Consider the following 24,288-nt stretch of genomic DNA (forward strand, 5'->3'; position numbering starts at 1 on the left):
TCCATACATCACTGCCAAATCCAAGTCCCTAATTGCTCAAAGTTCAACGTGTTTAAGTTTCAGCTTGCGTTCATTGACTTTGTGTTTTGTATGTTGAGCCTGATAAGGGACTTACAGTATAAATTTGTGTAGCGACGCGTGAACACGAAGGTTTTGTCCGCGGTAACACACATATACAGGAGTTTACATTGGAAGTAGTCACTTGAACGTATGATTCTGAGCCCGGTGTGAATGTAACTTCAATTTTTTTTTCCAAATATCGCGATCCTTAGACTTGTTTCCGTTGGGTTTTTCAAAGAATTTTTTAACACGAGATTTTGTGTTCTTCAGAGAATTTCTCCTGGAATAATCAAACTAAAGTTTCAACTTCAGACTGATAGATTTTTGGAGGTTTACGGTCATTGTTGCCTTATCAGTGTTTTTTCCTCAACACCCGTCGGTGTTTTTACCTGATTTCTGATCCGCTGTCATCTGGTTCTGTCACTGATGATACGTTTCTGTTTAGAACTATTTCGAAGGACCTTCTGGAATCCCTGGGGAGGTGTTCTGGGTATGTCCCACTGGGCGGAGGTCCCGGGGAAGACCCAGGACACACTGGAGAGACTACGTCTCCTGGCCACTTCCTCCAGAGGAGCTGGAGGAAGTGGCCGGGTAGAGGGAAGTCTGGGCATCTTTGCTTAGAATGCTGCCACCGCGGCCCGGTCCCCGATGAGCGAAAGAAGATGGATGGACGGATGGACAGACGGATGCATGGATGGATTCAAAACGATCTTTAAAAGGAAATGTCTAATGTCGATGCTCTTCTTTGTTTTTGCTTAAGATATTTAAAATTTGACCCTTGCCACATACTCAAAAACACATTTAGTACTCGGTGAAAAGGAATTTTGGTCTCACTGAACAACCCCAGCCCCGCAAAGGATGACATCAGTTTTTAAATTATTATTTCGCTGATCTTTGACCTCAGGAAGAGGATGCCATCTTGAATTTCCCACAAAAAAAATCAATAAAGTTTGATTTGATCACTGGGAATCTAATTGCTAAAAATTGCGTAAGTGTGGCAATCAAAGAAATGTTCTATTGTTGCTCGCATATTGGGAAATTTAATGTCATGGGAATATATCGTAAAACTGCAATACATGAATCCCAGGCTTGAGCTGAACAAAATGATATAACATGGAAATATTAAAAATGTGGGCATGGTTAACCAAAAATCTCAGTTGTCAAGGAAATCAAAAAGTTTACTTATGCCCTGTTCATCATCCTCAAGTGACCAAAAAAATAAAATGGTTGCTATGGAGATAAAACCAACAGATGAGGTTTGAAAATAAAAGGTTTGTTTGAGATAACCAGCAAATATTTACATTTTAAAGTATACATTTTAACAATGTATTTTTGTGTCACTGTTGAAATTAAAACCATAGAAATGGCTTTAATAGTATCCTTTTGAACTTTGCAAATGACTTTTCAAAATAAGTGTTGTTTTTTTCAAATTATTATGAAGGTAGAAATTAAACAATGTTAATTTGTGTCACCACAGAAATAAAATTATCCGCTAAAATAACATTGTTTCAACTTTATCTTTTTAACTTTTCAATTCAGTTTTCAAAATAAAACATCATTTTTAAGAATAGAAGCAGGTGCTTTTTTTTGAAGTACAACATTTAACTATGTTTTTCAAAAAAAGATTTTTACATTTTGAAGTTAGAAATTAAATCGTTCTTTTGTGTCACCACAGAAGAGCAAAAATCCATGAAAAATAATGATTTCAATTTTACCTTTTTATAGTACAATTGAGTTTTCAAAATAAAACATTTGAAAGAGTAGAAACAGATGCTTCTTTTTTGAAGTAAACAACTTAATTATGTTTTTTTTCTATCACCACTGAAGTAAATAATTCGTATAAAATACCAAATGGTTTCAAATTTTTCCTTTAAACTTTGCAGTTGAGTTTTTAAAATATCCTTTCAGAACAAAAAGGAGATGCTTTTATTTTGAAGGGCGCACTTTATCAATATTTTTAAGCAGTTTATTGAACTTTTTAAATGCGCATCTTCAGCTTTCGTGAATACATTTGATGAGTGTGATTGAGGTCCAATCACACACACCGTCTACCTGTCTGCGCTCACACTTCCTGCAGTATTTACATCCTCTGCTGCGCTGCAACACGCTGAGAGCAACCAGCTTTTTGTTAAAAGCACTTTGTCAATAAATTTGACTTCCCTTGACACTCAATACTGAGTCCATTAAGCCATGGAGCCGCACGCGGGGGGGTTACCCTGTGCATGGGGGGGGGGCCTCCTCCTGGTTCCAGTAAGGTATATCAGCTGAGCGCTCATTAGCTAGCATCATCGTACGTGGCTGCAGGCACGTGGAATGCCATTAGAGGGGATCTGGCATCTGATAGTCGGGTAATGGGATTAACTCGGGGGAACAGATCTCCAGAACTGCAGGTCTTCCCCGATCGGATTGGGGGGGGACTGCCCTGAGGTGCCCCCCCCCCCCGTCTCTGAAGCCTGGCCGTCTACGTGCAGACTCCAGGAGGAAGTGTGGAGGACAATTGAGGTCCTCACAGGTGGAAACCTTACCCGCGACCTTGACCGCACCTGAAGGTGATCGTGCAGCTTTTGTTGAGCGGCAGCTTCCTGTGACAGGTGAACTGTAATCTGATTACCAAGCAGTGACCACATGAATAATCAGAAACGCATATTTTATTGATGCTCCTCCCCCTCCCCCTTCGTTTTTGAGGCTCCTCTCCTCTTGTCCCATGGCGGCGTCTCCGCAGAAGTATTGGGGGCGCCCGCAGCCCCGGGCCCACCGGTGCTCCAGAGGAGACGAAAACCAACTCTCCCCAATGGAACAGGTGACTCAGCTTCCAGTCTGGCAGGAAAATCCCCCGAGACCTTTGACCTCCTAATCGTTTAGCAGCGCTTACAGTTGGAGATCTGCTGTGGGCTGTTGCAGGGATTAATGTCACGCAGATTTGGTAAGAGGGCAAACCTATATCTGTACTTCATGACAATCTCCCGGATATGAGGGGCGTGGCCTAAAAAGCACTATGCGAAAGATGGAAAAAATTTCCCTGTTTAATGGCTTAAACTTTAAAAATGAAAATAAAATTTTAAATTGTTTAAAGCATCGTAAAAACACAAAAAAATTTATTTGAAATTAATAAAGTTTAGCACTACAAATTCAAATATTTGATTTTGCTTTTTTTTCCGCTAGAAAAGGTGACATTCACACGTTAGCTCCACCCCACCTCATCCAGCGGTACGGGCAGGAGTATAAACCAGGCGCCCTCCAGGAATAACAACAATCCCTAAGCTCCTAAAGCCGCTCAGGCCAGCTGCTGACAGCCAGCCGTAGTTAGACGGTGGCAACCGGAAGCCGACAGATTCTGCCTTCAAAATAAAAACAAAAAAAAACAACTTTAAGCAAATGAAATCAAACTGTGGAGAACACGGAATATTACAAGATTAAGGGTTTTTACAAACTTAAATTTTAAATATAGCAATTTGGAAATACTTTTGAAACGGGCAAAGTAAACCAGCTGAGCTAACAAAAAGTAAAGGTGGGAAATGTTGACAAATTAATTCAATTAAATGTACATAATGAAAAAATGGTGTTGATAAATAAGAAAGAGAGACAACTGATTAATTTAAAATGTTGGTAGAGTGTAATTACATATTATGGGTTAAGATAGAACATTTATAAACAAGTATATTAATTTGAAGTACTGTAAACAGTTGAGTTCAAGAGGTTAGAAAACACTTTGATATGAAAAGTTTACAATTTACGAAAAATATTATTCCAATTTGTTTTGTAAAGAACTTTAGTAAATTCTGCAACTCTTTATTTATGAATTTCTCAGGAATATCTGTAAAGAAATTGATTAAATTATTAATTAGAAGTAACATGTATTTTTTAATATACATTTTTAAGTAATTTGTTTAATTTTCCCCCCCGTTGCATTTATTTTGAAACTTCCCCCCGGAAGCTGCTCGTTTCTGCTGCGCACGCCTGACACGGCAGGGTGACGCCATTTTGAAGTGGTCCCGAGCAGAGGAGACGGTCTTGGAAAATTCAGCTCGTCCTGAACAGCGCGGATTAACTGCAGCCTTTTTGTTTTTGTTTTTTTGTTGTCGTTTTTTTTTTTAGCTTTTCTTGCTACCGAACCGAACCTGGGTTCCCCGCGTGCACCGAGACCTATTTGGACCGCGGAGGGATTCGCTTGTTGGAGCCACTTTGAAGCGGGACGCCGCTTTTATTCGGAGCTCTTCGGAATAGCCTTATCCCCCTCCCGCTGGAGCGGCCGGAACCGCGGTGCTGGTGGCAGGACAGCCCCGCCGGACTGTCGGGCGAAGCCGAAGCTCCTAGTCGGAGTAAAACGTCCATTTTTGGGAGTATAAAATCCACGGGAATGAGCATTTCCGTAGCGTTTTGATGTGTTTTAGCTATGCGGCCGGAGCTCCGCTAGGAGAAGTTTGATTGGACGGCGGAGTGCGATTAATTTCCAGTCCGATGGATGTTAGCCCTGCCCGGCTGTGGCTCGGCTCCCTGCACCGCTCCTCGGAAGCCCCGTGCACCGGCGATCTGTCCGTCAAGCCGGAGATCTGGCGACTCCACACCGCCGCGGAGCCGACCCCCCTCGCCTGCCTGTAAACCTGGAAATACCACCATCGATCCCCTCTTCTTCATCCTCCTCCTCCTCTTCCTCAGTGTGTGGACTTACCTGGGATCGTTCGGATTTAGACTCTTTAGTGAATTAAAATGGTCGACTCGGACACACTGGGTTGTTTAGAGGACTTTTAACTGACAATATTTTGACTTTTTTTTTTTAAATTAGTTTATATATATTTTTAAACAATTCTTTGCATTGAGCGGATCGAACTCGGATGGAAAATGGGAGACGCCACAAAGCTGGCCATAGCCGTTTTCCTCATCTCCTGTTCTTCAGGTGGGTGTGTAGAAGGTGGTGGTGGTGCGGGTGGAGATTGCAACGCACAGCAACCCTGATGTTATTTTATTTTATTTTATTTGTAAGAATGCAACTGCACCCTCTGGGGTGGGTGGGTAACAAAACGTAGTAGTAGTAGGTCGTAGTCCGGTTCTCTGGAGCCTTTGGCCCTCAAGGGACCAGATTCACCCGACGCTTCTTGACATGTTGTGCACGCTCACAAACCCTTGTCACTTAGTGTGTTTTTGTTGAACAAGATAAAACATGGACGTGGGTGGACCTGGATGCCACTTCTTGCGTGACGGGGAGATTTGCCTCTACTGGTTCATGCTCTGGTTTCGTAGCTAGAAAAAATACTCGACGGTATGGAAAGGCAAGAGAACGTTCTTCTATGGGTCAACGATGCACAAACACCGGTGAAGCCTTGTAAACCGTGGACTTTGGTGGTGTTACTTCCTTGCCTGACGGGAAAGGTGCCATGCTTTGTGACCGGGGCCTTTCAGCAGATCAGCTCCTGTTATCTCTACCGGTTGCCCAATCGAGGGTTTCGAAACAGATCAAGCCTGGTGGCGAGAATTCCTGGTGTTGTGTGCAAGCAGGAAGGGGATTATTGGATCAAAGCAGTCCCATCAAACATGAGGAAAGTTTGTTTTTGCTTTCTGAGGTGCCGCAGGTTTCTGTTGCAGCGTGTGCTGTCCGAAAAAAATGCAGAACTTTCTCTTGTTTATTTAGTTTGAACAAGGCAAAAAAAATACTGAGCAAATCTGCAAGAAAGGAAAATACTCCAGCAAGTCCCGGAGGATCTTTGGTTGGGAAGGAAAGAAGGTTTCGGAAATTGGGTAATAGTCAAGGTCGCATGGAGTGCAAGGCAGGTGCTGTCTGCGTTTTTAGACCGCAGCGGATGATTATTCTGCTTGCTCGTTACCGTCTGAAGTGGGGAAATGAATGGTTTCCACTTGAGTTAGAATAATAATTCTTTGTAAAATTCAAGTTGAATGGCTTTTAAAAAGGATGGGTTAGACCGAGGCGATCCGCCCGGAGAGGCTGCGCTGTGAAAACACAAGGACAAATTCAGAGATTTCAAATCATAAGATGCCACTTGCTTTGCTGCTGCTGGCAGTTTACAGATACAGAAATGCTCTTTTTTTGTGTGAAATCATACAGTTCATGGTGAATAAAAAAATTGTATAAAAAAAAAAACTACAAAAGGACTTCGAAGGAAAAGCTACGTTAACGAGAGACCCGTAATCTTTAATATTTTACAATTTTATCTACTTTAGCGATCTGACAGCTTTATCATTTGATTGCTTTTCAAATCAAAACAAATGAAACTTTTTTTTTTTTTAAAAAAGCACTTCTCATACCTTGAGCAACTCGAAGCGCTTTAACATAAAAAAAACACAATATTGCAAATAAATACCCTTCCTGCTCCTCCCTGTTAACACATATTAACCACACTCAATGAATGCTTATAATAGTAACTTTAAGAAAAATGGATATTTATCTATTCGTTTCCTGTTTGTTGACTTCTATGCTAACAATGCTGATGTCTACTTCGAGGTTGGAACTTTGGGATCGCACACAAGTGGAGACCTTGAGACTTAAATATCTCCCAATTTTTTTGATAGTTTGCATGAAATCATCCAGTTAATGGTAAATATCATTTTTTATATTCAACAATAACAGAAAATTGTTTTTTTTTTTGAGGAATAAGACGATGACTATCATCTTAAGAGATCTGAAAGCTCAAGTATTTATTTGTTTTTTTCCTAGTTTATTTCCCTTTTCACTCTTTTTTTGCGGTCAGGCTTGCTTCTATGCTGATGACGCTTTTGTCTATGTTGAGGTGGGAAGTTTGGGTGTCGCAGAATATGAAGCGGAAATCTTCAAACACCCAGTGACTCAAAATCTAATTCAGATTGTGAAAAAAAAACACATTTGCAGTTCTAAATGTGTACGAAAAGAGGAAGATCAGATCATCCTTCAGACAAAAAAAAAACGCAACTAATAGTTTGTATTTTGCAAACAGATCAAGCAAAGTTTTTGTGCCAGATTACAACACAGATTTGATACAATTTAACTTTATGGTTTAGAGCAGGGGTGTCAAACTCATTTTCACCGAGTGCCACATCAGCATAGTGGATAAATGTAACTACTCTTTAATGTTAAATAACTCATTATTTATTATAACTTTTTAAAGTGACAATTACTGTTGCATAGAAAACAAATGTTTGGTTGTTACTCTAGCATAAATCCTTTTAAATTTGATTCTGTCAGGTTAGGTTATTTGACAGTGCTTAAGTCCTAATGTATAGTGGTCCAATCCGATATTTCAAGTCCAATTCCCCCTAAATATGAATAAATACACACCAATTTTAATTATAAGAAATTAAAAACTTTTATGCTCTTTCGAGGGCCACATAAAATGACATGGTGGGCCACATTTGGCCCACGGACCTTGAGTTTGACACATGGTTTAGAGAGAAAATGGGGGCTTAAAAACGGAAACATAGAGATAAAGATGAGATAAGAGGAAACTTTTTTTTCCGCACAAGGGGAAATTCATACGCTTACTGCAACTGTACATAAATGAACAAAAGAAGGAAAATAATGGTAGAAGATAAACAGTACCAAAGGACAACCCACAGCTGTTTTAATGTAAAACTATGCCTTTAATATAAAAAATAGACTATTCATTTCAAATATTGCCTTTTTTTTAAATAATAAAACCAAAACTTCATGACCAATTTAAATGTAATATCTAACTTGTTTTCAGGAATTCAGCAAAATAGTTCAGGTCAGAGTTGATTCAAACAAATTGTTTCCAAGTTTGGAAATTCAAAAACAAGTTAGTCAACACCAAGTTTTTCCGGCTACATATGAAAATTTGTCTAACATTTTATTTCGATTGAGTTTTGATTTAGTGTTTAAAATATTTACATCAGATTTCTATTTAAAAATTACGCATATCATATCAAATATATTAGTATTTATACCTTATCAATGCTCAGGGAACTCTGTTAATGTTTTTCTGTGCCTTGTTGCCCTTAACAGACATAAAGAACTTTTACTCAAACTCTTAGTGCACTTGATTATTCCCAATTAACACCACGGTGAGAAGCAAACTTAAGGTTGAATAAGAGTTTTGAAACTTGGAATGCTTGGTGACATAATTGTTAGCGTCCCAGTTTTTGAAATACAATCCATGTTCTCTCTCAACCCTCCTTTTTTTTGTTTGTTTGTTTGTTTAAAGTGAGTTAATGTAGCGCTTAAATTGTAAAGCCACAAGTTGGCGACTGTTCAGCATCGATAGGACTGTCTGCAGCTTTATGGATGGCCCAGAATACCAATTTTCATCTTTATATGCCTTCTGCAGACGAGCCTTAAAAACCAGACACAATTAGGGATGCAAGGAGTAAACAATGAAGAAAAACCTTTCTGTTGGCTTGTACTAAGTGTTGTATTGGGATAGAAAAATGTCAAATATAATACGTTTTGCAAAACATGCAGTTTTTGACACTTTGAACGTATCTAGTAGGGACACAACGATTCACTTTCCTCACAAATCGGTTCAAGTCTCAATTTTTGGGTCAAGGTTTTGTTTCGGTTTGACATGATTTGCGTATCACAAAACAAAAAGTGAAATTTCCAAAACATTTGCTTTCAATTTGCAAGGATCAATGAAGAAAAACCTTTCAGTTGGCTTATTAAAAAAAAACCTGGTGTAATGTGAGAAAACAATATCAAATATGACAAATGTAACGCCTTGACGAACCTGACGATCAGACGTAATCTTGTGCGACGTGACGCTCGACGCCAAAAACGACAAATATTTACCTCATCACATGCAGCGATTCAGTGATCTGTTGTGTTTACACACAAACCGGTTAAACGCTTGCATCGAGTTGTCCATGCAGGTGTTTTCTATGCAAGTGGGTTAACCGGGGAAAGGTGGGGGTGGGGGTCCGTCTTGAAGTGCACACTGTTTTGGTACGTGTGCGCCCACTCGTGGGCTTCACATTCCGCCTGTTGTTTTCTGAGCAGCAGTTTGGCTCTCATTGATCGCGCTGCAAACTCACCAGCACAAAACCCGCATCGATTCAGCCGGGACAGGAAAGCTCGTTTTCTATTCTCTCTCTCTGCCTCTAACAATCCCCAGCAGCTTGGCTAATGCAGTGATTCAGTTTCAGCTCTGCTACACATCCCCCTAAACCTGACACTGGATATGAACCAAGTCAAACTACGTGAACCAGCTGCTTTTCCACCAAACTATGAATGTTTTGAGCTTTGAATTGAGGTATTTTAGCCCCTCAATTTTCAAAGAGTCAGTGAAAAAGGTGACTGTGATCTCAGTCCAAGCGTCGGTTTCTGTTATTCTGGTACGCTAACAGCAGAGGGTATATGATTTTCGTTCGGGTCTCCAGTTTAATAATTAAAAGAGTTTAAACGTTACAGCTTAAATTAAAGCAGCAGGGAAATTAAAGTTTGCTTTTGAAGCAGGAACATCTTACCAAGAAACACCAACCATCTTCTGAGACAGGTTATTTGTTCAAATATTGGTCAATCCGCTTCTTATTAACCAAGAACCGGAGCACTCTCTTCTCTGTCTTCCAGTTCGTGTCCCAATTTTCTCCCCTCTTTCCATGCCTAATACGTTATCCTGCATTATGCATCAGGTTCCAGGAGCACAGGTGTATTCGTTAAGCCCAGATGGAGCCCGGATTTCCCTTTGGGCCCAACTAAGCCGGACCGCTACCTTGCAGGGCTGTGCATCATCCAGTGTCTCGGCTCCCTCCCCCCTTGAAAAAACAAGCGCCGCAGCGTCTCACAGAGGTGAAATGTTGACCCAAGACAAAACGTCTCCAGTGCCGGCTGGGAATTTATGACCCTGGACCAGTCGGAGCACTGGTTAAATTTAGCCCGCAACCAGGTGTTTGGTGTTTTCTGAGCAGGATGCCCAAATGTTTTAGGTAACTTGTGCTATTTTAAGACTTAAGTCATTTTGACATGTATTTCTCATGACAGAGGAAGCAAATGAAGAAACTTTAGCTAAAAGAAAGCCTGTTGGATAAGATTGTAGATGTTATGTAGAAAATACAGTGGGCAGGCTACAAGCTCCCTTCTCCGTTACATTTTGGTAGACAGCTAGATGAATCTACGTCTTCGTGTTCTTCGTCCGAACTGCCATTCTGGCTTAAAACAGTACGACTGGATAGCTCCGATATCACTCGCCATTTTGGCTGCACTGCTAATGTTAGCTTGGGGTTATGATAGGCAATAAGTTAGCAGGAGAGAGTGTAAACATAGAGCTCTCAGCAACAGAAAGGGGAAGGAGGACACAACTCGGATGCAAATTTTAAAAGACTGTCTGCCGCTCTGCAGAAACTATGTTGCACATAGTTTGGCACATTTTTTAAGATTTTGGCTAAAAATGTCATAATCATAATGAATAGATCAAAAGATGATTGGCATAGGAATTAAAAAAAAGAAATCTGATCGTTTGGGTTGATTTATATTTTATTTTTTAACCAATAAAAATGCAATAAAAATCGAAAAAAATAAGTCTCTTTAGTTAGAGAGGTTTGGCGCAACTGGACAGGTGGTTTTTGAACGGGAAACAAGGCCCAGGTTCCGTCTGCAGAGGAAGTTGTCGACTTCGGTGTCGATTCCTGAGGCTGTCACCGTCTGCTGCAGCCAAAATTCGATACTGCAAACAGGTCAAAGCAAATGCAGGGATTATTTTCAAACGCTGTCGCTTTACTTTGCCTTCTGGAGCGGTGGTCCAGATTGGGAGTGGGGGGGTGGGGGGGTTGGGTGGTGGTAGCAACGCATATTTAATCCCATCTTTACATCAAGTGGAGCCGGTATTCCTGATAATTGGCGAAATCTTTTTCATCTTTATGTGGATCGGCCGCTTCAGCGAAGAGGGTCACCAGAGTCACATGTTGCGCTGCGGGTGCTCCCGCAAATCTGCCTGCTGCTCAACCTAAAAGCCTGAAATGTAAATGCCGAGCCCCTCTAATGGAGGGGGTTGTTTGACCTGCCGCAATCACTGCAAATTCCAACAAACAGTGGAACAGATGGAGGAGTCGAAGGACAATAAAAAGCTTGCAGATGAGCCACGTTCTACCTCTACCGCTTCCATACGGAACCCAAAAGACCTCCGAAACCAGGCGCTGTAATCCCTTTGTGTTAATGTGTTGTTGCCGCTGCACTTTTAGTGCCTCAGAAGTGTTGCATAACTGTTCTCGACGGGCCTTTTTTCATTGTTCCTTTAAGGTTAAACAGACTCAAGAGTTTTGCTGCACAAATTGGCGGCGGCAGATGAACTCTCAGGAGATCGGGCCTTTTACTGTAATTAATGCATCCTGCAGATGTTGCTCCATACGCGCCACACTCTACCGTCTAGACAGGCTGGCTTCTTTAAACCGAGACCCCTCTTGATCCTCCACTTAAACAGCACAGTCCGTCCGTCCGTCGTTCTCTTGTTTCGGGCTTCCTTGACGGTTCATATCACCAAGAAAGAAAGAAAAAAAAAAAAAAGCAACAGTGTGTCATCAAGTTGGCGGAAACGCCAGCCAATGGAAACATCTGGCTAACGTTCCTTCGCCTTAGCAACAAGGACCTTTCAGCTCCTCTAGGACCGGCTGCTGGCTCGCAGCGCCGTTTTCCGTACGACTTCTTCGCAGGCAGGTGAAGAGGGGATTTGTTCAGACTTATCTTTTTTTTTTCATTTCTGTGAAAAAGGAAGTCTTAAGAGGTGCCTGAGTGATCATCCCAGACTTCAACAGAGAAGTATCAGCTCAAATCATCCCACTCTGCTTCAAAGAAATCCTTTGCTTGCCGCCGCACCTGTTATATAATCTAAATTAAAAATACACCAGTGTTGGTGCTTTGCACTAGCGGCACTGCCTGGTGTCCAGGATGTGTCATTAGCCTGTGCCACATATAAACCCAGGAGTCACCGAGGTCGGACTTATTGGCTCGCAGAGGTTATCGGTCAATGGAGGTCACAACTGGCGTCCCGTTTGAGCCGAGCGGCAGGCATATCATATTTTGATGACTGAAAATTGCTGTATATCTGGATTTGCAAACCAAATTCAACCAGTCACGCAGCAGTGGATTGTGAGAAATGTTCTCATTGATTACATGTTTTATGGTTCCGTGACGTGGCCTACAGGGACAAACCTTTCAAAGTGGCGTGGGGTGGGGGAGGGCGGTTTCTGGGGAAACGAGAGTCTAACACACACACTGCAGCTTTCCTGCAAGAGATAACAAGGCAGTTCAAATTGCCCTGTGCGCAGGAATGCATGGCATGCAGCAGGCGACTGCAGCTCGTCCCACTGACGCTTGTTTACCGCCGGCGGGGACACTGCAAAAGGCCGCAGGTGCGGACCCGTCCCACAACCGGCTCCATCGGCCTTAATTGGAGGCGGAGACCGTCGGGCTCTGGCATTCCATCGAGGATTAGAGGGATTGGATTCAGTTGCTGAGTGCCGTGGTTTTAAACGCCACCCCTCCTCCCCACCGGGGAGAGAGTGCAGTCTTTGTAACCGGTTCGCCAGAGCCAACCAGCCCTGCCGTGTCACGACAACATCTGATTAAGCATTAACACAGCCCTCTAGAGAGTTCCAGGCTGTAAAATGACTGTCCATTCATTCAACCGCGGCAGGAACATTCCACTGTTGAGAAGAAGAAGAAAAAACTTGACTTAATGCAATTATATAATCCAGCTGTAAGTTTCCCTTTTTTTAAGCCAAGAGAATCTAAACTTTCCCTCCGACATGTTGCTCACATTCTCCTATTAGCCGCTACTTAAGGACGACAAAGTTCCTGTCAAACAAAGAAATCCTGCTAAAGCCTCGAAAATCCAGCAGTAAATGCCAAACTAACTGCCGACTAGTGCCCCCTCAGCCTGAAAAGAAAAGTGCAAGTGATTTAAAAATACATTTTTATCCTTACCAGCTGCCCTGAAGGCAAACGGTAGATTTCTATCGGACCGCCTCTGACAGTTTGTGTAGAAACACTTCAACTTTGTTTATTGAATTACCTGTGTTTTTTAGAAAAATTAAAAAAATGACTGCTTACCGAAATCCCATTAATAAAAATGGGAAAACTTCCTTTGGTTTTTCTCAGTTTGCATACTTACCTGTACAATTTCATAATTTATTTTTACAAAATGGATCTCTATAGTATTTCATATATTTTTTGATTTGAAATAATAAATCTGCTCTCCATCGGTGGCATTGTTTACATGAACGGCAATATTGCAACCCCAATCAGCTCTTAAGCTACGTACACACTGGGCATTGGCGGGGCGTTCAACCCCGAAGGTGTTTATTGGACTGTCACTACCCAATACTACCGCACTCGAAGTTGGTGCAAGCGGTTGAAATGAAGCAAATCATGTTCCAGGCTTTTTTTTCTCTCACAGCTCTAATATGATGTATGAAAGACTTCGTGTCATGTAATTCTGGCCGATCAAAAACCGCAACTAAAACTTTATCCTTCACGCTAACATTTCAAATGGTTGAAATGTTGGAAGCAGAATACGTCAGTAAGCGGCGATTGGTCATAGTCGGTCTTAGTCGCTGTTTCTATGGCAACCACTTTCGCCAATCAGGGGTCTGCTTATTGGAAGTCCACATCCCTACCACTTGAAAGTGGGCCCAGGAAAAGCTGACAATAATACGTTTTGGACGTTTGACGTTAAACCAGTAACTTTTATTAAGGGGACCCGATTAGCCAGTTATGTCTTGCTCTACAGAAAACATTAGGATTAGCAAGAACATGTTAAAACAAGGTATTAGAGCAAGAATGTTTTTTTCTTTTTTTTTTACATATGACAGGAATAGCTGTTTTTTTTCTTAAGAGAAGTCTATGGGAATTTGGCTTCCTGGAGCTAGTGAGTACTTCTTGTTTGGAACCCGATGGGGGAGGGGTCACTCAGTTCAGTTCTCATTTATAGTCAATGGTTGAGGGGCTGAAAGGGGGCCTGTAAGCTTCAGTAGTTCCACCCATAAAAATAATTGAAAGATTATTTTTGCCCAACCAAAGTGGTTTTGATTGTGCCTTTTCAAATTTTCGGTAATGTTAGTTAAACTTCTCTGCCGATATACTAAGATTAACATTACAAACTGCCTTTCCATTTCACATGTGCGCAAAACTTGATCAAAATTCCAAAAATGTCAAATACTTTTACATTTTTTGCCATGGCACTAGCCGTGAACTGTGAACACACCTGGCTCCACTCTGTTTCCTCTCCAAACCTGCTTCAAGGTGGAAGTTGTGCAGTAGCCATTTGGTTTTTATCTAATCCATTTATCACAGTTGCTGCTCATACTCAACAAAAAAAATATGCTGCTGATCTGGTTTTGACGTCAACGACTGCTTGTCAGGATGTCGTTGGAGATCAAAGGTTTTTCAAAATAAAATTCCAGAGTATTTCTCTGGCTCCCTCAGTTCGTCTCAACTTTTTTACTTCGTTGGACCTTCATTTTGTTATACCAGACTTATAGTTTTCTCAGTTTCCCCTCCAGACAGGAAAACTGGAAATGTGTGACTTTTTCTGGTGTTTGTCTGTCCTCTGAGGCATTTCTGAGGTGCTTCAGGTTCATGACATCCCACTTTTCTGCCTAATAACGGCATTTGTGCGCCGCAATTGAATCCTCCCCTCCAAGTAGTCCCCTGTAAAACTCCAGTCAGGTTTATTTACAGCTGTTACTCAAACCGCACCTGACAGCTTACAAAACATTTCAGCTTCAAAACCCGCCGTGACCCCCCTGAAGGCACGTCAATCCCTCCCCTCCATGGACGCCACTGACGGTCAGGTACCGCCGTGCCTTTTCCTTGAGAAGAGTTCACATGCGTAAGCGTACCGACACCTCTTCGCGTTCGCTTCCGAAGGCATGGAGGCGCTAACGGCGCTATGATTAGATGCTTTCTACCGACTGTATTCTGTTTCTTCGCACATGCAGGGCCGTGTTTAGCTGGGGCTTGAGTCACCCGTGTGGGGGAGGAGTGTCAGATTGCATCAGCAGCGTCAACAAAGCGGCAAACCGGGGATGGAAGAGAACTTTCCTATCCCATGGAATCATCCTAACATGCTGAGAAATCATCAGTCACTGGGTTTTTTGTGTGCAGATGTCCACTGCAAGGAGCCCCAAGCAGCCACACGCAAACCCCCGCCCCCTCCCCCCAGTATTTAATCTCCGCCTGGACAAAGATAAGTTGGTCCTTAGAACAAATTCCATCATTACCAACAATCCCCGGTGCTGGCAGCCGCACAAAAGGAGCCTTGATGAATGAGCTGTTTACCTACTTGAGTGCACGCAGCGCCGAGTGTGAGCCTGACCCGCCAAAATGCCACTTCATTATGAGGCCACAGAGCGGGGCCCTCCCCCTCCCTTCCGTCACAGGAGACTGGAAATCCCTTCATGTTTCCCCCAACAGTTATCAGACATAACACCGCGGAATGACATGCAAGGGGCAGGACGGGTTTGTAGCTCGCATGCACCGCATGACCCCACCAACTCGATCAGTCAAAAGTCTGAAAGATGAACTTTGGGCGGCGGGTCATTCTGTCTGCTTTGCAGCAGCCAGCGGCTTTGTTCTCCAGGCCGAAAATGGGAGTTTTTTTTTCGCGCAGCACAAACTTCCAGCTCATGGGTTATCAGGCGGCTGGAAGTTGGAACGACAAATCCGTGGGGACGTTTCCTGGAAACCTGCCACTGAGGCTTAGTCCTAACGTTTGGGTAGCGGTCGTTGTCCCTGCAACTTTAGAAGCTCTTGTTGTCTGTGATGATGTTTTAGCTCCTCCTCTTCTTTGCTCCCCTTTTTCTTCAGCTCTACTGCGTTTGATGCTTCATCTAGGATACCACTGTCACTCAGGCGCCACGTCAAGGTTATGCAACTGCGGAAATCCCAATACCATCATGGCTCTCCGAAAAGTTTTAGCAAATGTAGCTTTTCTTTCTTTTTGCCTTGTTTAACACTGGAGCGTTAGTGTTATTTGATTTACTGTAACCAACCATTTTCGCAATTATTGCAAAGAAAACTAATTCTGATGTGGAGAAAAGCATCTTTACTCACATAAAGTGTTTTATATCTACTAACGTAAAGTCTTCCATACTGGTTAACATAAAGTCCTGCTTATTATCGCAAAACTGCTCTCATCTTTCACAATACATCCAAGTTACGTCAATTGTGTTTAAAGGCTGAAGAGTTATTATGGTCCAAAAAGGGTGTGTGAAAGTAAAATGTAGCATATCAGCTAACACTAAATAATGTGTAATGGCTAACATTGCATATCGGCTAACATATAGTCTTGCGTATTGACTAATTGTACATATCTGCGAAGGTAGAGTGTTGCGCATTGAGTAAATGTACTTATCGGCTCACGTAAAATGTTGCATATCGGCTAATGTAAATTTTAGCATATCGGCTAACGTAAAGTATCGCATATCGCATAGTTTGTTGCATATTGATTATATAAAGTGCTACTTATTAGCACAAAGCTGCTTCTCTCATCTTACACAATACGTTGGAGTTATGTTATTTGTAGTAACAGTCGAAGAGTTGTTGTAGTTCAAAGAGGGTGTGTTATTCTACTGTAATCTGTGTCAAATAATATATGAACAAGTGATGAAGTCATGCAGGAGGCTGCCACTAGGGCCTTGACTGCAAGACATTGATGTATTTTTTTCGACAGCGGGACTCAACTTCGCATAGCCGTCCGTGTGAGAGATATTTCCCAAATAAACACATTTTTCTACTAGAATAGATGTTTTTGAAGTCCTGGTGTCCTGTTGTCTAGCTGTGATAATTGATAACAGTTATTAAGCTGTCAGATTCACTGCAGTCTGTCTACATCTCGGCTTTAATGACACGAAACCAACAATTTGAGGATTTATCACCAAAGGAACTCGAAATTATTGGCACGCAGCAAACATTTTTCTCCTTTGTGTTTAAATCTCAGCAGCTGGCTGTACTTGGGTGTCAGGGAAGCCGATCACCAACTTTTGGCTGGTGATCGGTAATCTTGAGTTGTTGCTTCTCTCCACCTTTTCCTTGGTCTCCCGATGCTCCCCAGTGAACGACATTCCCTAATTGCCCGTTAAAAAATCTTACAGACATGTGGTTGCACACACACGCACACAAACAGTTTGTTCTTTGCTTTCCGCCGCTTGAATCACAAGCTGAAAGCTCGAGATGTAAAAACTTTGAATGTTGAGAGAGAATTTTAAGATCGGTGAAAGGTTGTTTTTCAAAAAAGCCCAGATGAGTTGAAAAGTGGGTCAGGTGTTGAGACGTTTTGCAAAGGGGTGGAGGGGTTGGAAGGGAAGGGGGAGGGGGGGTAATGCTGAAATGTCCGCTGCTAAAGTAGGTCACGGTTAAACTTGATAAATGTCTTGTATGAGTGGAAGAGGGGCTCTGTAGATATTCATCCGGGGGTGCAGAACAAAGACCTTTATTCTTGAGAGATCTTGGAAGCGTTCTCCAAATTTGGAGCGCAGACTCTTCACAAAGTTCAAGAACCTGTTTTTTTCTTTTTTGATAGAAAGAGCCTCCATATTAGCTTAGCTAGCAACTAACTCTGAAAGAGAGCTTTATTACCTTTAAGCAGACGTACTCATGTAAAGTGGATGACAAACTGCTGCTTTTAGCTACTTTGCTGTCCCTACTTGCAGCTCTATTGTACTCCAGCTGCTCCATTTTGCCTTAAAGTGATAGGATAATGGCACACTGGACGGTTTTCCAGTTTGGAGGTTTAATCCTCTGACTCTGGCACTCCTACCGCAACTGTTGACGTAATTCCAGCGGATTCTGAAGGGAAGAAAAGCAACTGAGCACTGAAGTGCAAACCTTCACAGTATCGACGCGTTTACGCAGTCAACATAAACCAGTTGACTCTGACGCAGAGAGAAACGACTTTGCACCGTTAAGGTTATCTTGGTGCAAAGTTGATATAAAAAGCTGTTTTTTATTGTCCGCAACAGTCAGCTGACATGCGTTGATCGCGTCAACAGTTGAAGAGTTATAGTACGTCAAAAAGCATGTATTTTTTAGACGTCGCCGATGACATCTAAGGTGTTAAGGAGTTAACTTGAAGGAAAAGGATATTAGTTGTTGAAATTTCAAAATAATTATTCTGTTTTGCATGTTTCTTTGATGCCCAATTATCCATAGTCATGGCTAAAAGTCGCCTTGCTGTGTCGCAGATTTTTTTGTGTGCAATTTTGCACATTGTGTTCTCCATCCTGATTGGCTGTAAACTATTGTTAATCAAGCTCGTCCGTGCCATGTTCAATCGCTATCAGGTCTTTTGTTTTTATTCTACCATATAGGACGATTCTTATCTACAGGGGTTAAACACGTTGAGTTTAAACGAGAGAAAAGTGTGAAGTCAGTAACACGTTAGTCATGTTAGCATGTTTACAGCTAAACAATCATATAACAGTATCAGAAACAACGCAACCTCCCCACCTTGCTAGTAACAACAAAAGAAATTAGTCTGATACCGTTGAAACAAACAATGCTGTGACTACCCCACTCCTAAATTTGTTACTGATACTGCTAAACAAACATTTAGCGGTATCAGTAATAACGCTAACACAACCTTTTTAGTAACACATTAAAAACTGCACAGTCTGACGCTGCTACACGTTAGCCGCTTTAATGAATTTACAATAACATCCAACCTTGTTTGCAACTCAGAAAAAAAGACCGACTGAGATTTTCACAAAACACCGTGTTTCTCTCAAAATCGCTTTGACATCACTGAACACATCAAATGTAAGACACTCCTGAAATTGGCGCAAAATCTTTTCTTATTTTAATGTAAATCAAGGATTTTAACTGCACCTTACAGTGCGGAAAATACAGCGATCAACTTTAGCTCTGTACCCAAACCATATGCACATGATTTGTTGAACATTTTTGCTGCCGTTTATGAATTTGTTTCCTCCTGTTGAATAACTTCTTTCACCCCCTGCCTCCTTCTCACCTCCTCAACTGCCTGTAACACTGGCTATTTTGGAAAAGTACTACCAACAGACTTCTCTCCTCATTACCGTGCTTTGGACTGTGCTACACACACACAGAGCACCTGCTGTTGATGGAACTCACCCCCAAATTAAACGGGCTTGCCCTGAAAATGACGGTGTTGCGCAGCAAGGTGAGGCGCGTTTGTGTGTCTGAAGCGCGGCTGCAGGAAGCCAGGGAGTCTTTAGGGAGGCAATGGAGTAAAACACAGTGTTATTATGAAAAGTGTAACAATACTTGAGTTCCATTATGAAACCATAAACCACATTTAACCGTGGCATGCAGCCATATCCTGCAGACTGAAGGAGAAGTACTTTAGTGTGAAAATTCTCCTGGCAAGTTGAGAAAAGAGGGGTTGGAACATCTCAGCGCTGTTGCGGTCTACCAAAAATGCCGATAGTCATGTTTAAAAAAACCTTTTTTACCTTTTACCGTCATCTGTTTCAGTGATTAATTCATTTTTTTTTTTTTTTGTGGTTCTTAGAGATTGTTGCATTGTAACGTGCTTCCTTTTGATTTAAATGGTGACACAGACTTTTATCAAAACTGCGAAATTCCAGATTGGTGAAAGGTCGTTTTTTTTAAAAAAAAAAAGCCCAGATGAGTTGATAAGTGGGTCAGAAACATTTAGATTCTTTGTATTCTTCTTTTTTTAAGTTATTTAATACTTGCGGCTAGTTTCTGGCAAAAAGCAATCAAGCTAGCCAGATTTTTGTTTATTTTACCTTTGGGTAATGTTTTAGTCTGTGCTACTTGTGTAGTTATAAAACAATTAATGCTAACTGAAAAGTCTCTATTTACTTTTTATTTATTAATAATTTGTGTCTATTTATTTTGGCAAAAAAAAATCTAGCTAGCTGTGTATTTGTTTATCTTACATCTAAGTAACATTTGAGTATGTGTTACTTGCGTATTTATGATACAATACATGCTTACAGAAAAGTTTCAATTTACATATTTTGTTTAAATTAAGAACCTTTGGCTAGTTAAAAAAAAAAGATTTAGCTAGCCGTGTTTTTGTTTATCATACATTTGGGCAATGTTTTAGTGGGTGTTACAAGCGTAGGTATGATACAGTTAATGCTAACGGGGAAGTCTCCATTTATGTATTTTTATTTATTTATTAAGAACTACTGGCAATTTCTAACAAACAGAAAAATCTAGCTAGCTGTATTTTTGTTTATCATACATCTGGGTAACGTTTTAGTATATGTTACTGGCATTGTTATGATACAATATATGCTAACAGGAAAGTCACCATTTACGTTTTTTGTTTCAGTAAAGAATGTTTGGCTAGTTATGAAAAAAATGATTTGGCTAGCCGTAATTTTGTTTATTGTACATTTGGGCAATGTTTTAGTGGGCGTTACTTGCATAGCTATAAGACGATTTATGCTAAATAATAGAAACAGTCATGTGGCTTTGACAGTGATAACAAATGTAGGCTGTTAGTTCTTTTAGCTTACAGGCTAATTTCCCTTCTGCAAAAAGAAACTACCGTCATTTATTAATTACACGCGGTGCAGATGTGATAATAAAGATCCACATTGACTCAAGGTTTTCCGAGAACGTCTATTCTTCAGTTGGGAAAATGACAGTCATGCGTTGTTCTAAGAAGACAACCGTGCATTCGTATACTTTTTTTATTCTCCCACCTCTGATGTTCCCTTCCTTTATCAAACATTAGTGTAAATAGTGTGAACTTTTCACCACTATTACCTGACATTTCCACGTGTGAATTAGCCTCGGCAGACAAAAGAGCCCTCCCTCTTTATGCCGGCTGTGCGCTTGTGGGCGGAAGCCTTATTGTGCGTCGTTACACAATCTCTGCATTCTGAGACATGATCCGCTTTGGTGAACTTTCCTGAAAGCAGAGACAGGAGATTGATTCCTCTGCTTTATGTCATTCAGTGTGCCCGACAGCTCTTGCCCACCTTCAGCATACCGAGCTATAGGCACCTCGACCTGCACTGTCACCCAATTCAGAGCAGTGATTGATTTTTTTTTTTTTTTAGCTCTCAGCGACTGTGTTAATAACAGAGTGCTATATTTGCAGTTCACACGGCTCACCGCTCCTGAAGATTCTGTGTAATGGCTGAATGAAAGTGTGCTCGGTGGAGCTGTCGAAGTATTGCAGCTTGCTTGCCTTTCGCTGCAGAACAAAGACAACAGGCTCTTTGTCCTGCTTTGAAAAAGTGAAACCTGTCGTGCTTAGAAATACATCTGCTATGTGTGGGTTTCTCTGTCTGTATGGATGCTGGATATTAGCACAGCTTCTAGCTTACGTAACAGTGGAGACTCAGTGTATTTTACTGTAGGTTTCACCTGATGTAAGCCAGGTAAAATGGTCTCATCTTTTCCGAATTTCAATCTTTTACTTGGCGTAGAATCTTATAATTTAACATTTTTGAGCATGAACTTCTCATTGTGATAGCTTTGTTTCTCGTATTGGGTCAGAAATGTTGCCAATCTGTTATCACTAAAATGAGTCGGTAAACATTGATGGGTTTTCCTTCTCAACAAATTATTCTTGTGTTTAGAAGTAACAATTCAAAATCTTATTAGCCCTTTACCACCTAAGACGTCGCCGTTGGCTAAATAAGACGCACTCTTTGACCCATGGAAACTCTTCAACCGTTTACACGAGTAACGTCATTTCAACAGATTCTGACACTATAAAAAGCGGCGCAAAGATATCTTATCCCACAACAGAATCAGCTGATTTATGTCTGTAAACATTTTACTTCTGTAAAATGCTGCATACCATCACTAAGCTTATTTTCTCTGCTTCAAAAGCTGCTGGTTATTTGCGTAAACGATTGAAAGGTTATAGTAGTCCAAAGAAAGTCGACACTGGATCTAAAGGCCGTGTCACACAAACACTACGTACATTTAGCGCATTTTTCACATTGGTCTTTCATGATACATTGCGTCAGTCATAAGTGTTTCTTGTGTTCATCATTTGTCGATGTCGGCAGATGTCTGTTGAGGATTTCAGCCGACGGGTCTTTTCGTGAATTGCATATAAACAGTGCAATGATATTGTTCAATTGGTTTGACTTCTCAATGACTGAACGTTTTGCGTATTTTTGCGCATTTGCATAGACATTTCATGGGAAGTGGCCGCATTAAGTGACATTTCCAACCCCAGTGTGAACGTAGTATTATTGTTATATCGCTCTGTTGGGCTAATTAATTAGCACAAATCAGTGGTTATGAGGTAAAATCCAAGTGTGGTTGCAGTCCGCCTTTTGGTGACTCCAGTGGCCACCTGCACCGATTTGAATATTCAATACAGCTTGTAAGTCAGATCAGAAAATGTTGACAGAAAAAGTACAATGAGCGCCACCTATAGTCTCAAACATAGACAAAAATGTCTTTTCCACCCATCAAACTTTTTAGTTATCCGTTAAGATGGCTGTAACTGATGTTGTCCACTTATGGAAGGCCCCTTGATGCATGGCCGGGATGAACATTTACAAACACTGATGCCAAAAGTTTTCGACTGTACAACTCTGACAGATTAACTGTAAAGGAAACTGCGGGGGCTTTTCCATGATCTGATCGCTTATTCTGATTCGCTTATAAAAATAGGCTACTGAAACTTGCAAAGCTGGAATTTAAGCCAATGTGTCAAAGCATGTCTCTTACCAACTCCTCAGTGAGTAGACTTTTTAAAAAGATGCTAGCTGATAAAAATCTCCTCTCCCTTTATTTAGCACTTTTTTTTTAGCTTAGCTGCTAAATCCTTGACCTTAGTTTTTCTCTAGTTTTTGAGTTGCCCCCGCAAAATCAAATCAAACTTTATTTATAAAGCACATTTCACATAAAAGTATCACAAAGTGCTTTACATTAAAAAAAAAACAAATAAATCATGTAAAAACAGGCATGAAACTTAAAAATAAGCACAAAAATAAAAAAAATTTAAAATAGGGCCCCCCTCCCTGTACCTACACACAACCCCCCAGATAGTCGTCAGAGGCTCTAATAAGTTGCAAAAGTAGCCACATCGGAATGTTTTAGCTAACCCCTGGTTTAGCTAACGGACAGAAGCATACGTTCCATCCCAGGTGTTGATTGAGAAGTTTACGTATAACTAACTAGGTAGGGAGTTTTTGTGCTCACGGTAATATATGTGTTAGGGCTATCAGTCTGTTTTTGTATGTGTTGCAAAGCAATTTTGGAGTTACAGTATTGTGAATATGCTAACGTGTAGCATGTCAGACTGGGTTTTTTTAGGTGTCCCAACAAGGTTGGGAGTTAGCATACTCACAGTAACATTTGTTTTAGCGCAGTCAGTCTGTTTTTCCACGAGTTGCAAACAAGTTACAGATATCTATAACATTTCCATGAGTAGTTTTGTGTTCAACAGAGTTCAACGCCTCCAGAAAATAGTTGTTAGAGGGTCTAATAAGTTGCTAAAGTAGCCTATAGGAATGGTTCAGCTAACCCCAAGTCTAGCTAGCGGACAGAAGCATACTTTCCATCCCAGGTATTGATTGAGAAGTGCGCGCAGCTGTTGTGGCTCAAACTTTGAGAACTTAAAAGCAAAACATATTTTTCCCCCTCAATGCCTCCAGGGTTTACTTAACCGGAAATTACCATCCAGCCACATTTCATTTTCTTCTTCCAAATCCGTCAGTCGTCACGGACAAACAGACTAATTTTCTACACCTCTGGATCCAGTCGGGTCGCTGGGGGCAAACTCCCACCCCATGTTGTTTCCATAATCATCTCAATCCTGGGGAGCTTCCTTTTTCCCCAAAAGGTGTCTTGTTTCTAAAGAGAGACCCAGCTTTTTTGGCAAACTCTTCACTTAATTCTCAGATTTAGCTCGAGGCGTCTTTTTTTTTTTTCCACGACAACCAAAAAAAGAGATTTTCAAGCTCAGACGGATCCGATGTTACGAAGGTTTCATTCAATCTCTAATGTCAACAGTTTTCATCTTAAACGTAGATCCAAAAGCTCAAGTTGAAGCTGGTTTTTCCTGCGTTTAGGTTCTCTATCGGTTGCGAGCGACTCGCTGTTTTTAATGCGAGCAAGTCCAGGAGGCTATTCTCTTCCTCTCCTTTCACTGCTTCCAATCCACTCAGTTGCAACAGTTTACAGCTGCACCTGTTGCTGCGAAATAGTTGGGGGCGTCGGGGGAGGGACAAATGGATTTGACGACAGAAAAACGTTGCCAGGGCTGCTGAGAGGCACGGCAAGTTGGAGTAGGCACTCTGCAGTCGCTCCAGCTGTTGACGGCCCTGAAACGACACTCAAGGTGCTTCCGGGCCCCGCGTGGCATT

The 24,288-nt window shown here is 41.4% G+C and overlaps 1 protein-coding gene across 2 annotated transcripts in view; it reads left to right on the top strand.

Moving 5' to 3' along the window:
- Window positions 1-4,021: 4,021 nt before the first annotated feature.
- Window positions 4,022-24,288, top strand: part of acvr2a (activin A receptor type 2A) — a 47,758-nt gene continuing 27,491 nt past the window's right edge. The window contains exon 1 of one of the 2 annotated variants that reach the window (XM_023964076.1): window positions 4,022-4,954. In XM_023964076.1, coding sequence (XP_023819844.1) covers window positions 4,900-4,954 — 55 coding nt within the window. In that variant the 5' untranslated portion in view covers window positions 4,022-4,899. The remainder of the gene's footprint in view (window positions 4,955-24,288) is intronic. The other variant, XM_004066368.4, reaches the window with a different exon arrangement.

This window comes from Oryzias latipes, chromosome 2 (assembly GCF_002234675.1).
Source record: "Oryzias latipes chromosome 2, ASM223467v1".
Taxonomy (NCBI): domain Eukaryota; kingdom Metazoa; phylum Chordata; class Actinopteri; order Beloniformes; family Adrianichthyidae; genus Oryzias; species Oryzias latipes.